The sequence below is a fragment of the Megascapheus bottae genome, chromosome 8, assembly GCF_031878675.1.
Source record: "Megascapheus bottae isolate mThoBot1 chromosome 8, mThoBot2.hap1, whole genome shotgun sequence".
Lineage (NCBI taxonomy): Eukaryota > Metazoa > Chordata > Mammalia > Rodentia > Geomyidae > Megascapheus > Megascapheus bottae.
The window spans coordinates 24,764,474-24,780,374 of NC_143516.1; the positions used below are offsets into that span (position 1 = coordinate 24,764,474).

Here is a 15,901-nt window from a genome sequence, read left to right on the forward strand (position 1 = left end):
AAATGTTACTGATTTTATAATTGGTATCTGAGCTTTAGGAAAATAAATGACTGATTGACATTTATAGTCTGAGAAAAGTTCAGAGAAAGCAAATATTTCCAAACTGGTAATAGTATATCATAATCAATATAAAAAGATATAACTTTTTAACATTACAAGAGAGGCTGAGATGGTTGGCACTGGCAGTTCAAGCATATTATCCTAGTGACTTGGGAGGTTGAGATCTGAGAAACTAAGTTTGAAGCCAGCTTGGGCTGGAATGCTTGCCAGGCTTTTATCTTCAATTAACCACCAAAAAACTAAAAGTGTGCGGTGGCTCAAGTGGTGGAGTGCTAGATTTGAGCAAAAAAGCTAAGGGACAGCATGCAGGCTCTGCATCCAAACCCCATGACTGTCTCAGGAAAAAACTGGAAGAATATAAAAAAGAATAAAGAATAAATACATGCATACATGGAGACATTAAAGTCAAATTACCTCTGGTTTTAAAACATGGCTCCATTATTTAGAATAATCCAGATCATCCACTATCCAACTGGTGTGTGAGTGCTGGATCCCTGGTTAATGTGGTGTTGTGTCTTACAGGCTTATAAAATAGATGGTCACTACGTTTTGACCTTAAAGTACAAAGATAGCCAGCTATTACAGTAGCAAATGTATCCCTGTTTTGGCACAGAGTTCAGTGGCTACACACTAATATGTCCAATATATTATTCTGTAATTAACAGTGAATTGTTTGTTTATATGGCCAATTATCCGAGTGACTGGTTTTTCAGGGATGTACTATACACTGAGCGTAATCAAATAAAGGTTAGATTGATGGTCAACAGCTGTGAAGTTGGCATAACAAAATGCCCTACTTGGAGAAACACCTGTTAGGACAGCTTCATATAACACTGACTACATTTGGGAATTTCGTAATTGTTTTCTTGCAAAGATGGCATATTATAGGTGATTTGTGGTCAATTGTAGTTCTCAAGTCTATAGTTTCCTAGTTGAAATTCTTTGAACTGGAAGACTTTCCGCAATAAGAACTAAAGTTTGGCACACAGCCTAAAATCTAGCCTGGAAGATACACAAACTGTATTCTAAAGCATTTCCTAAGATATAAATGAGAAAATCCACCCTGTCTTTCTCCTCAGAAACCATGGCTACAACACTTAGCTATTAGATTAGTAAAAGTTCTGTTTGTCCACATATTGATGCCTCATTTGTCTTAATCATGGTTTCTAAACATCTTGGTTTGTTAGATATTTGGCATGAATGTTGGCTGTCAGTTCAGCTTACAACAGAATACTCTACACAATCATAACAAAATGAGCCATTTCATTATTTACTGAGACCATAAGAAATCCTTATTACTTATCTAAACTGCCATCCATACAAGAGGATAATTAAAAAATATAGGTATTAAACTATAAAAGAGCAATTGTTACTTGAATTACTGCCATACAGTCCTACTCTTGTTGCATTGAAAAGAATTCTTTGTGTTTTGAGGTATCATCAGATTTGTTTTCTTTTGTTTGCCTTCAGTTTAATAAATGGATTGTTTGTTGGAAAGTCTGAGGCACCTGAAGTCTCTGGGCTTCTATTATCTTTGCTTATCTCTAGTTTTCCTTCAAAATGAATTACTGAGTTGTATAATATTTTGATGAAAACAATGCAGATGATTTTCACAACAAAGTAAGTAGACAGCATGGCAACATGGTACAAAATGAGAAATCAGTGTTTTGTTTTGTTTTTTTTTTTTCCTCATATGAAGGTCAATTCCTAGGCTCAGGGCAGATGGGGATGAAGAATGAGGAGTGTTCTGGAGAATATGTAGAGAGAATTCCTGCATGAATGAATCTCAGGGCAGCCTCCATGTTCCTCTGTTCCTTCCCTGTTTCCTTTCAAAGCTACTGCATTCTCCAGTTATTCTGTGGAGAGTGGGGAGGGCAGAGAGAAGACACACATATAGGAAGCTCATGAGATCCTGCAGCTGCTGCTATGGTCTGGATCTTTGTGACAGGTTGTGAAACAGCTGCCCTAACTGCTTTGGAACCTTAGTCAAATAGCAGCTGCCAATGACTGTTGGCTGGCATCAAGCTATTTTGTGCATTTTACTAGGTGGAAACCTGAAGGCAGAAGAGAATGCTTAGGAGATGTGGAGTGAAAGATTATTCTTATCTATAGTGTGGTAACATACATTTAGTAGTTCCACAGGCAGAGGAAGACTGTACAGAGTGAAAGTACGAAGGAATGAATTCCTAAGGGCCCAGCCAGGTAAATGAACTTCCTGAAACATGAAAGGTAAGGAAAAGAAAATTAAGCTCCTTTTTCATGTTTGTAATGCATAGTACATCCACAAACACAGAGATTTAGGCATATACTCTTGCTGGCAAAGTAAGTTAATAGTTTCAATGGAAAGTAGTCTAATGTTGCAGTTACCCTCTGGTTCTCTCCATGTGAACAGAATGCTCTCTCCCATCATGAAACAGACTTGGCTCTGGTCTGACCACAATTTTCCTCATTGTTCGTGTCCCAGTGGAGAGATGCACTTCCAGGCGGCCCTTGTTGAGGAATATGGCATAATAGGCCTGCAACAACCAACACACAGGGAAGATTAAACGGAACACTTAGCCTGAGCTGTTCAGACAGAACCAAAGCCCCCACCCCTTACCCAAGGCATTAAGGCTCGATATTTTCTACAACAGAGCTGGTAAAACAGCTGGAAAGACAGTTTTGATCATCTACCACTTCTGTTTGTCGGAAGGTGTGGTGAGTAGCAGTTCTAGGCCAACCAAGTTTGTGAATCTGGGTGTGACAGAGGTGTTTGAATTAATCCTTTAGCTTACAAAACCACCAGTAAACAAAGAATGCCTGTAAAATTCCTCTCCTTTATACTAGCAAGTGGGGCAGCTAGTTGTGTTTCTTCTATCAGAAATGCTTCTGAGTGTTCTTGCACATGCCTTCTTGTGCTTGAAGGTTTGAACTTCAATTGGTTGCTCGTGGCTGATGGACTAGATTGCTATTACACACATGGAACTTGCCTTCTACATTTAGAAAGGAGGGAGATGGTTTTTATCCACAAACATGGCTGCTTTCCTTGTGCTATGGTTACCATAGCAACCAGTAGCATGTTGATAACTGCTTAGGTCTCAGGAAGCCTGTACGCCATCCTCATTCCCAATGCAGACGCCTTGCATGCTCCCTCTCTTCAAAGAAACTGGGGCCTGATCACTCAGTTCTTCATCAATGATCCATGCTGGCAGCCATCATCCTGCCTCTGATAATTTACTAAGTCATCTCCTAAGGCTCTAAATACAGCACCAAATATTCTGAGGATGTGGGTCAACATTTACTACATCTTCAAGAAACCAGCACTGCCCCTTTGCCTGCAGAGGTTTTAAGGATTGTTGGATTTCTTGAATTCATTAGGAAGAACACAACCACAAAAAATCCTCTGGATGTTAAATATGGAAATATGAAATGTGTCCATTTAATAAGCACTGATTCTGCAACAGACTCCTGCTGTTTAACATTGCTTTCTCCTCTGGTAACAACTAGCAGGTGATTTTTTAATAACTCATTATTATTAAAAATGCTGGGGCATTAAAACAATTTAATCTGGAATTCACCCAAAATAAATTAGAAATTTACTCTGGTCCTTAATAATGTTCTAATTTTAGTAGTTTTAAGAGCAATAAGTTCTGGTTTCAGAATTATTCTGAAATCTAGTGATGAAAAAGATATTTGGTGCCCACTGGCAATGACCAAGGGAACAAATATCCTTTACTCTAAATCTATTTAAGGATGCTGGGTCTGGTATTTTTTATTACAACTACTGCATCAATGGTAAGAGTGAGAAAGGAATTTTATATTTTTAGGATTAAAGGATAAAAGACTTAAGAGAGCATTTGTATCTCATATTTATTCAGTGATTATGTCATTGAGAAGTGAAACCATTTTTTTCTCCCTCTTCAAAAAACATTTGTATTATGACTATCTGATACATCCCTCATAATGTAAGAGCATGCTCGTTCATAAAGAAGTTGATTTCATACTGCACAATAAAACCTGTTTGTACATCAATCATTTAAAGAATATTTTGTTCCCTAGAAGTTTCGTCAAGATCACAGCTCCCTACTTTTCTATCTCAGAGGTAATATGGATTTTATGCTTATTATTCCCAAGTTAAAAAAAATTAGGGGGATGTGGCTCTGTCTGTGGCTCCAAGAGCCAATGCACTAGCCTGGAGTAGAAGATCTCAGAGGCAGCACCTGGGCCCAGAGTTCAAGACCCATGACTGACAAAAAAGAAGATATGGGGCTGGGAGCAAGGCCTATGGTAGAGTGCTTGCCTAGTCTGCACAAAGCCCTGGGTTCCATTTCTTGGTACCACCGACATAGAAAAAAAATCCAGAAGTGGTACTAAGGCTCAAATGGCAGAGCTCTAGCCTTGAGAAAGTCCAAGGACAGTGCTCAGGCCCTGAGCTCAAGGCCCAGGACTGGCGAGAAAAAAAAATTACATAATTATCTCCACATTATAAAAATGCTGACTAGAATTTAACTACCATTTCTGATTTTCGAAGAGTATATAGTATAGCCAAGCATAGCCAACCCATTTGACAGCGGGTGGATTTTGGTTCCAGGGCAGTTCACACTGAAACTGTTTACAAAACTACACCTCAACAGCAGGAGTTGGATATGATGTGGTCCACCTATGGCTGGAAGTATAAAACAGAAGATCATAGAAGTCCAGCCACACACCTGGAAGTGGGCGGCAAGGAGCATAAGCCTATCTCAACCAATGCAAACAGAAAGGGGGTGGAGAGGTTTACAGGCATGGTCTATCAAGAGAATGTCTACCAACTAACAAAAGCCCCCCAAATAAATAAGTAAATAAATAAAAACAGTTAAACTAAGAAGAAGGAGGAGGAGCTTTTATAGCCATCTATGAAAAGTCAATGTCAAGTACTGGTGATAGTAAAAGCATTAAACATGTGCTAGAAAATGAAGCCCAAGAAAACTGACAGCAGATTTTTTTTTTATTGCCATGATTTTCTTGAGTGAAGTAAGAAAAGGACAAGAAGAATGGTACAAAAGCAAGGATCATGTCAAATTTAAGAATAAATATAGCATATTATACACCATTCCTATATGGAAATACAAGCTTTGTTATTGTTTTTTCTGTCCAGGCTGACAAGTTACGTTCTTCCCAATCCCTTCCCCACATCAACACGATTGTTGATCAACTGGAGTAAGAAGGATGAATGAAAATTAAAACTTAGACAACATGAATGAAAGAAGCTAACGAGAAGTGAAATGCCCTGTGCTGTATAATGTCATTTTATTAGATTCCTAACACAAGAAGCAATAAACAACACAGAGTTACATGCAGATAGAAAAACATATGGATTTACCATTTTTTTTCTTCGTGCATGCTAGGCAAGCACTCTACCACTAGGCCAAATTCCTGGCCCTATGATTTTTAATTAAAATATTAAGCTGCTTCTGCTTTCCTGAGCTATTTCAAGACACTGATTGTTATAGACTACTTGATCTATCTTCAGATATTTTGAGAAGGATTTCTTTTCTTTTTAAGGAAAGAAAAAAAATTATCACCTAGTATTACTGGATATGAAGTGTTTAAATTCTAATGTTCATCGGAAAAGACATACAACAATATATATGATAAGATTCATAAAGATGTCTGCATATTTAAAGGCATCTTTTTAAAAGATTCCATCTTCTGATCATGGCAGAGCATTTAATCTATATGAACCCTCTCAGTTGATGAAATGGAAAGATGATCATTTTAAAAAGATGATAGCCGATCCTGAAGAAAAGCCACCGGAAGGAAACTTCTGATGCTTCAGTCTGCAAGGTGGACGATTTCTTTCATTCTCTCTCTCTCTCTCTCTCTCTCTCTCTCTCTCTCTCTCTCTCTCTCTCTCTCTCTCTCTCTCTCTCTCTCCCTCCCTCCCTCCCTCTCTCTCCTCTCTCTCTCCTCTCCTCCTCCTCTTCTCTCTCTCTCTCTCTCTCTCTCTCTCTCTCTCCTTCCCTCCCTCCCTCCCTCCCTCCCTCCCTCCCTCCCTCCCTCCCTCCCTCCCTCCCTCCCTCCCTCCCTCTCTCTCTCTCTCTCTCTCTCTCTCTCTCTCTCTCTCTCTCTCTCTCTCTCTCTCTCTCTCTCGCCAGTCCTGGGGCTTGAACTCAGGGACTGGCTCTATCCTTGGACACTTTTTGCTCAAGGCTAGTGCTCTGCTACTTGAGCCACAGCACCACTTCTGGCTTTTTCTGAGTATGTGGTTCCAAAGAATCCAACCTAGAGCCTTGAGCATGCTGGCCAAGCACTCTACCACTAGGCTACGCTTCCAGCCCGAGGATTACTTTTAGCAAAAGCAAGTGGTCAGCGGATGTACACCTTCACATTCACATCCGCACACAGTAGACGTTCTTCAGGCTGGGTTTTGGCATCCTTGGTGAAAGTGGGCTATACCTGTGCATGTCTGAGGGCTCTGTCCGGCCTCTCATGGCCCAAGTTCATTCTCTACTCTTCTGTGTTCAGAGAAGATGAGAATGGTCAGTCTTTAGTAGACGACCTCACCTCAGCTATGGACTCTGGGAAACTGATCCTAGAAGAAACTGGCATTTAACTGGGAGATGTTCTGCATATATGGCAAGGAGTTAAAGAGAAAACAAAAGATGAAGGCAATTTGGATGTATTTTAAATTCCCCTTTTTATGCGCATAAGTGCTAAACCCATGTGAAGCATGGGGCAAAAACAAATGTGCCTCAGCACTCGAAATTGACTGACAGAAATATCTTGAGTCCAACTGTCCTAAGAAGATGACATGAAAAAGGGCAAGCCAGTGTGGACAAAGGAAGTCTTTTCAGTTAGCCAAAAGACAGCAGCTGAAACAAACAATACAAATCTCAAAGACAAAAGCAATTAAACCGTATTCTTTTGACAGAGGAAATGGTTTGCCGCCTGGCTGTGAGTACCTGTCCAGTCTGCCTTCGTTTCCTCCTGGGTGGCACCAGGGTCCCTCCACTTCCCAAGAGAATGATGCCAGACTCGTTCTTGGTGCTGAAGGACAGATTGATTTCTGTCCCTACACTGATGGGCACTGGGGGAAGCTCCACAAAGCCAGGCTTGGGGAAGCTAACGGTGTAAACGTTCTGTGGGTAAACAAAGAGAAGGAATGATTAGAAAGGAATATGCAGGTTAATCTCTCCTCTTACTTCCCCTCAGTGCAGGCAATGTCATGAAACACATGTACGTCTAGAAAGCATTTAAACACATCGTTACACGGGGAGATGAAGAGCAGCTGAAGAAAAATATTCCTGGTTATATCTTTGAATCATTTGAGTGTAGGTTAAAATAAAAGATTTGACCTGTGCTTTTAGTTCAGAACATTTGATTTAAACTAGAAGGGCCTCATTGATCAGATAACATTATTCTTTCAGTTTAAACCTATCTTTCTGGAATCCCTTGAAAATACTCTAGTGAATTCCTGGAATGTACTCCAGCAATTAGTATTTGTGTGTCTTAAAAAGGAATATGACCATGGTTCGTGTCTGTAGTTTTCCTCACGAGAAGCCCACAAAAGAAATATTCATTATCATTAAATGTACAGTTCCTAGAATAATTTCCAAAAATCAAATGCAAACCTAAGTATTAATAAGCCAAACATTTTAGAGTCCAGAAAATAATACCATTGTTTCTGCAGATGATAAAAAGATTGCAGTTGTACTTCAGACAGTAACTGCAAAAGCCAGAACAACACCTCCCATCCCAAAGCCACACCTTCTTAATGTATTCATTGAACTTCTTTTGCATTTCACAATCCTGGCCTCTTTCTCTCTTTCCTCTTTCTTATCTTGATATAGAATCATGATAGACATATTCATTTTAATGTGTGGGGGATATCTGACAGCAGACATATAGGTCACCATCATTTTTCGTGGCTGGAGGACACTCCATGATTTGAATGTACTGGAGTAATTAAAGCATGTTCCTGTTGTCAGGCATTTACAGTGCTGAAAATATTCATTTCTAAAGTCCTGGATTTTGCTGGAGGAAAACCCTGGGTTCCTTTCATGTGGGCTATTTTCTCTGTATAGTGTTTCAAGCTCAGTTAAATGACACCGCAGTTGGTTAAATGTATAATCTACCTTGGATTCCAATTTTTAAATTAGGGAGTTTTAGATGGCTCAGATAAAATTCATGTACATACTTTTCAATATTTATCTACATCAAATTTCTACATCATATTTTACTTGCAAAAAATTCCTGGTTACTAAAATGTTCCTTACCAGAAAATCATGGTTTCTATGCACACAGGCTATTCATTTTCTGGACACTTTTCCATCTGTGTGTGGATATCTTTTGAATGTGGATGTGAAGTTAGCTTTGAAGATTAAAAGTCTCAGTAAAATTTTATTTATGAAGGCAGAATGAATCCTGAGAGCTTTGGCTCTTTTTGTGTTTTCTTTTTCCTGAGTTACTACTAATAAATTCAGAGTGGATATCTATACCTGGTTTTAGATTGGAGCCTGCAGCTATGAACAGTGAAGACCATGAATGTTCCCTAAGAGCCTCTAAACCTCAGGGCTTGGAAACAGATTCATCTTTATTTTTGCCTTCCTATCCTCTCTTCACTTTTTGAGCTCTTACTGGAGTACATTAAGATAATTGGATTAGGGCTGGAAGTTGGGTCTAGCATGCCTATCTTGCTTAGCATGCACAAAGACCAAGTTTGATTCCTCAGTACCACATAGAAAAAAGCTGGAAGTGATGCTGTGGCTCAAGTGGTAGAGTTCTAGCCTTGAGAAAAAAAACCCAAGGACAATGCTCAAGCTCTGAGTTCAAGCTCCAGAACTGGCAAATAATAATAATAATAATAATAATAATAATAATAATAATAATAATAATAATTGGATTAGAGGAAGCAGCCAAAAGTGAATTAAAAATTGGTAAAAGTGATATATTTAATTTCTTCTTGTCTTAGAAAAACTCATCACTATTGAGTTTCTCATGAAAGTCATGCAAATGTTTGTAGTTGCCCAGTGGCTTTGACTTACAGATATTTTAAAAGAGTAGAGCTGGGCCCTAAGTCTCACATATGTCTCAGCCTCAATTGAAGAATAAATGCTGAAAAGTCGAGTGGAATCAGAGGGCCTCTAGGACGCACAATGGACAAGAGATCCTGAGACTCAAGAGCATTTCCACTCCTATCTCATAGATCTACAAACTGATGTCACAGATTCCCATCATGGGATTTTCAAGACAAAGGGGCTAGACTTTACCACTGTGGACAAAACACTGAGCACCACTGGCTATGGGAAATATTACTCTTGCTGCTTGCTTAAACATCCTAGGAAAAAAGGAGCTAGGTTCATCATAAAGCCACACATAATACTGAAAGAGAAAATGAATGTAAAATAAAGATTTCTCTTTGGAACTAGAGGGGATATTAATCTTAAAGATCCATGCTACTCACTGAAGCGCAGTTGGAAATGGTTCACACTTTTGGGTCTTGAAAATATAATTTCCATCAATTAGGTATAGAATGATTCAGGTCTTATTTTTATCATTTGTACCGTATCACAACCAGATTCAGTAGAAACTTAAAATACACAAACAGAGGCGTTGTCCTCATAAAAAGAAACGATGTCAAAGGTGCCAGAGATGTGTTTAGGAAAAACTGTGAAAATAGACCGACCTCCAGTGAACATCCTTTGGTAACACCGACATAATCTGGGCTGCTGAGAATATTGTACGGAGTTCTTGAAATTTCGATATCCTTGAGGCAGCCAGAGTATTTCTTCACATTTACTTCTGGCCTGATCAAATAAAAAGCAAAGGAGCATTATCATTGCAGTGATGGCAGACTAGACCTTTGACTACTGGAAGGAAGCATTGGCTCAAACTATGCAGGCCGGCCCCGTCTAGCAAAGTGCGCAGGCGCTCACATGCACCCAGCAATCTATTTTCCATCCTCTGCTGGTCCCAGCGAGTGAGTGGGCGTTAATACCATTTTGCAGAGGGGTCTTGATGAAATTCTCCTCTTAAAAAAATAACCTGAATCTTTTCAAACATGTAGTAACTGATTTATTAATACTTCATGTGCATAATGAAATGAGTGCTTATTTTTCCACTACAGAGAAGGTAATTATTCAGGCAGTATAATCAAATTATATACAAAAAAATCCCCTTCTTATGTACAAAAGCATCTTCAGACAACTCTAGGGAAAAATATCTGAAAATGTTTGTTTAAAAAATACTTCTGAATCTATTAAAGAGGAAGAATGCCTGTATACATATTTATTTTAGACCATACTTGCTTCCTATCAATATTATAGGCTTCTTTATAAGATAAAAATAAGTTTTAGGGTAAAATAAGCAAACACATTAACTATAATTTCAGATATTCTTTTATTGACACTTTTATGGGGAGTAGTAGCTGATGAATATAATTCTATGCATTTTAAAGTTTTTAAGCAAAAAATCCAAGAAGCATTCTTCTGCACTGCTGTAGCATAGATACTTTTCAAGTTAGCTTTCAGATTGACACTAAGTCTTGTATTATATTTGGAACAATAGAAAAATTAAGCAGCCAAATGGATTTTGCAAAAATAAAGTGGCTTCTGTACCAAAATTACACTCGAATGCTCACTTTCTACTTACTGCTTCTTAAAATGGAGCAAATGAACGAGCAGATTAGTAAAAAAGGAATTACTTGTACCAGACATAGTGGCAGGTATCACCTAATACTACAAAGGTGAAGTTAGGAGGATTACAAGTTTGAAGCCAGCCTGAACTACATAGTAAGTTCTAGATCAGCCTGGGCTATAAGAACCTGTATTAAATAAACAAAAAGCAAAACATAAGGGGAGGGGAGTGGGGGAGAGAAGAGGAAAGAGGAAGAGAGAAAGAGATGATAGGATAGAAGAAAACCACTTCTTAGCTCTTTAGTCACATTGTTCTGATTTACTGTGGGGCATTATAAAGTACTCTGACTTCTCTATAACTGTGTTTATGAAATAGACATGGTGGTGATAAGGATGATGATGATAATGATCATATCAATTTGCAACGTTGAGGTACTATACCAATGAAGTGCATGGCATGTGGAGAAGTTTATAGGAACTAGCAGGATTTACATGGTGATGAGTCTCTAGTGGTGATATCCAACAGCTGATGACAAACTGTAATGCATGGTTCAAGTCAGTGGTCACTTAGCTGTCTGTGGCCAATGGGTCATGCAATGTGGCTTGTGCCAATTAAGAATTGAACATTTGCTGTTACTTATTTGTTTAACATTAAACAAAAAATCATCGTGACTAGGGACTGTACTAAACAGTAGAGCTATGTAGAAGTACATAATGTAGTTTTCCTTATATGGTGTTAAGAAGCATCTGGAGAAAATGTCCAACAGACACTAATATTGTACTTGAAGGGGATAATGTTTCTGTCCTCATTATCACCAGACTAAGTTTCTCTTTTATATCTTAATTAAGAACACGGCATGAGAAAAAATAGGTGGGAAAGAAAATAAGACCCTGGTAGTATGTATCAGGTAATTTGTTTCATGTCAAGTAATTTTCCCTTTTCTTCTCTTCTCTCCTCTTTTCTCCCTCCCTCCCTCTCTCCTTCCCTCCCCCTTTTCTACCCCTCTTCCTGGAACATCTATATTTTCTGTGATCATTTTCCCTATTTCCAAGATCTTCTCTTTCTATTCCTTTTAGTAAATAATTATGAAGAACAAGTGTAAATGGAGGGCAAGGAGCTTGCTTAAACCCCTTGTTGTACAACAAAAAGGGAAGGGGAAGGGGTGAATTTCAGTTGCCAAGTTCCCTTGGCTTCCATATTTTCCTTTAGGGGAAGACAGATGTATCATAGTTTTTTGAAAGTGTTGTCACTAAAGCAAATCACTGCTACAAGTTCATTGCTTCATAAAAATAAAAGGAACCATTTCAAAATATAATGATTTCACAGGTTCAACGGGGTAATGCAATGGTGATAGGTTTCTAAGGTGACCGTGGATCTCTGTTTCCGTTACCACTCAGAGACATAATTAGAGAATACACAGTGCTATTTTTGAGTTCCATCAACCTATATTTCTACCACAAAATAGTTTTGCCTTTTAAACCTCTCCACAAGCATGGCTTGGCTGGTTGCATAATAGTATTATACAATATCCCATGCTCAGTTTTACCCACTTTCCAGATTCTCTGGTTTTTGATATTAGAAGTCTGTCTAGCCTTTGCTTTAGACTTTCTGGGATCAGTTCAGCTTCATTATCTCCCATGCAGAAATCTGGCACAATTAGATTCTGAAATGCCCAAATCCAGGCTTTACCCCTAGCCAGAATTTGCAGACTCTGCCCATCTTGGTTTGATCAGCCACTTAACAGAAGCTGCTAATTCTTGCTAATGCCTGTTTTAGGTAAGAATTAAAAGGTTTCTGAGAAGGTAAGGGGACAGACCATAAACTTCTTCCCTGATAATTGAAACCCTTGTTTGAAATGTAATATTTCCAGAGAATCTTTTCATATAGCTCTGTAGCTGGTTCTAAATAAACATGGCAATCCCTAAGCAACGTCGACAAGATGGCCAAAAGTCATGTAAGTGCATGTTCGCAGGCCTGCGAAAAGCAACAAGGCAGTGGAAAGCATTTGGGGAGCACAGATGGAGTGCTGAGTGGACAGCATGGTGCTAGCAGGTCATCATCTGGGGTTCAACTCCAGAGACCATCTTTACTCTTTTGCCCAGAGCCAGTAGACACCATGAACTTGAGCATAATGATGCTGGTTTCCTGAGGAGCAAGGTGCACAGGACTGAATGAGTAAGCCAAGGAGCGCTATTACCACCAGTAAAACACTGCAAATAGCAGCCCTGGTGTTGGTAGGTAAGCAGCCGTGTCTTTGTCAGCACAGAGCAGTAGGAGAATTCTCTGGCAGTGTATAATGTGCTATGAAGAAAAGCTGCACTGCTGCTTTCTCTAAAAAGCCACATTTGCCCAACCCATGCACTGGAAAGAAGGCATGCATACATTTAAATTTTACCTTGCTTTCATACTAAGTCAAAGGGAAGAAGAGAAAGAAACACAATTTACTTAACATTGCCTTTTCATTTCATTAATCCATTAACTTTAATAATAAATGGACTAAAAGTCACTGCAAATAAGGTGACAAAACAAAATGTAAGTGAAATATAAAAATTCAAAAATGCTCATTAGCCATACTTTGTTCTCTTGGGAAATTTTTACTTTGTAATCCTGAATTGAAAGAACTTACTTTGATTAATCTAATGTCTGAGAAAGAACATTTATGAGTAGCTTATAAATATTGCCTCCCAAAGAATCTGAGATTAGCAATATATATACATATATATAAAATCTGCTCACATAATTTGCACTTTATCACACTGAGATTTTTGTGTACAAAATAATAGGTAACTATTACTGCCTGATGGCTTTAGGAACCACAAATATACATCTAAAGGTTTTGAAACAATGTGCCATACCATAGCAATAAAATGGTATACTGAGAAAGTAAACAAAAAAAGAAAAAAAATTATGTAGGTAGTCTTCAAATACCTAAGACATGAACCCTTCTCAATAAGGTTAACAGATGCATGTTTGTAGGTAATTCCTAAACATCACTTTATGATCATTTAAATCTTCACTAGGAAAATAAAGCTAGATTTGGTGAGCTTTATTTTGACTATATTTAATTCACATAGTAGACTATATTTAATGGTTTTGCAAGGTAAATCTTGGACTTGAGTAACTATTTGATCTCTAGCATTTGGCCTGATGCCTGGCCTTAAATAGTGTTAGTCATTTGTTAAGTGCTTGTTTGACACACAAGTTTCCTGGTGATATCTATAACACTATTCAAATACATGTAATTTGCAATAACTTTTTACTGATCTGACCCTTTAAATATGTAAATATTTAACGCAAAAACCTCACTATTTAGTAAATAGAGAGCCAGATGAGTTTCACCATGAAGCACATCAAGTTAACCCTTAAATGGTCGACAATTCCTTGAGCAGTGAATTTAGATTTGGGAGGAACAATCATAGGTTGCACAATAGCTGACAAAACACCAAACCAAACTAACAAAAGCAGTCAACCAAGCAATCAAAAATTTAGTTAAATTGATCAATTGGAAAATATGGATATAACCAACCATCAAACTTTTTCATGTCAGTATTCTGCAATGTCTCCAAATGAATATCGTTGTCTCTATGTGAGACTTTTATGTCCATTAAAAACTACCAAAGTAATGAAAACAAAAGAACAAATAATAGGTTTAAATATACTTTTTCTATTCTGATTGAACTCAACATTTATCAAGTACTAAATATGTATTGTAGGTTTTATTTCTTACGTGTTATCATAAGCCATAAATGTGTTTTATTTTCTTATGTGTCTCTACAAACAATGAAAATTCATTAAATACTGCATTATATAATATTTTCTGGCTTTTTAAGGGATTATTTTGGTGAATTGACTTAATTATATCAAAAGATGACTTCTCATCCAGCTATATTCAATTTTGAGGCAAACATAAAAATTATTTTACAATGTTGGCACGGGCAGAAGAATAATGAACATAAATAATTCTAGTATTTGGCATATCCCAGCACTCCAACGTGCCATCATATTGCTAATGCTTATCAATAAAATTGGTTACAGTCATAATATCCTGGAAGACTGACTAGTTTTCAGAACACTATGCAATGTCAGATTGCTGTTATCTCCAATGAGCATGTGAAGAAAACAGCAATTACAAGATCTACGTTCAACTCTGGTTTCTAACCTCATTATTTTCTGAATTCTTTTCAGAAGGAATACAGGGAACTAGCCATTCAAATCAATCTACTCAACAAAGGTGTCCAATGGATCCTTTAGTTTCTAAATTCTGATATTGTTCTAATGTGCAACAGAATTTTTTTTGACTAGGCCTTTCTTTAGGTAAAGGTTATATGACATTCCTATTATAATTAAACTTAATCTCTTTAGTGAGCACAAAGGCCATTAAAACTTAATCATTAGCTTTAAATGTATACTAAATTACCTCAAGTTTCTCAGGGTTGGCAGGCCACCAAAGTATATTTTGTCATCTGCTTTCAAGTCAAGGCCAAAGTTATTTCCAGTAGATGAAGTTACTATGTTCTCCTCCTGGTTTGTATTTATATCTACAATTGATATGTTAGCTGTAAAAGACATAGGAAATGTATCATTTAACTTAAGTAATGGCAGCCACACCTATATTATCATTAATACTTTGTTACCTTTTAGTTTTCAAATGAACACCAACTTTCTCAAGTGCTTGAATTATATGTAGCGGTTTAATAAATGCAGAAATAATGATAAAATCATCATTGAACTATTTACAAGAGAGAGCATAAAACTAATAGGTTGAACACAATGATGACAAACCAACGTCTGCATTGTAAGTATATTAACAATTTATTATTACGTTTTTATGGCCAAGCCCTCTTCCAATGTACAGATACACAACCATTCCTGTTCACTAATTTACCTTTTGTTAGGTGTTTGAGTGTTTCAAGTGAGTGTAAAAATGAATATTCTGGTAATGTCATGTACAGATGTGCTTGGGACACATCTAAGAGATGGCTGGCTGATCCAGGTGGTGGGTGAACTTGCCAATATATGTGCCAATATGATCAGGTCATTTTATTTCCTGGTCAGCAGTGCATAAACTTTCAGCTATTTTATGTCTTTGCCAACAATGGGTAAGATCAGGCTTTACTTAGACATTCTAAAGGCAGCATAAAGGCATCACGTTTGGGACTTTGCCTTTCCTTCATGTCAAATCCCACTGAAATTCTTTTTTTTTTTTGTCTTTTGTTTTGTGTTTTGTTTTCATCAGTTGTGGGGC

At 37.7% G+C, this 15,901-nt stretch overlaps 1 protein-coding gene across 1 annotated transcript in view; it reads right to left on the reverse strand.

The window, feature by feature from the left end:
• Lama2 (laminin subunit alpha 2) overlaps positions 1-15,901 on the reverse strand; it is a 392,099-nt gene that overhangs the window by 27,318 nt on the left and 348,880 nt on the right. Inside the window, exons 52-55 of the mRNA XM_090337749.1 lie at positions 15,074-15,212; positions 9,707-9,827; positions 6,984-7,160; positions 2,428-2,576 (exon numbers count right to left, since the gene is read on the reverse strand). Of these exons, the coding sequence (XP_090193875.1) occupies positions 2,428-2,576; positions 6,984-7,160; positions 9,707-9,827; positions 15,074-15,212 (586 nt within the window). The remainder of the gene's footprint in view (positions 1-2,427; positions 2,577-6,983; positions 7,161-9,706; positions 9,828-15,073; positions 15,213-15,901) is intronic.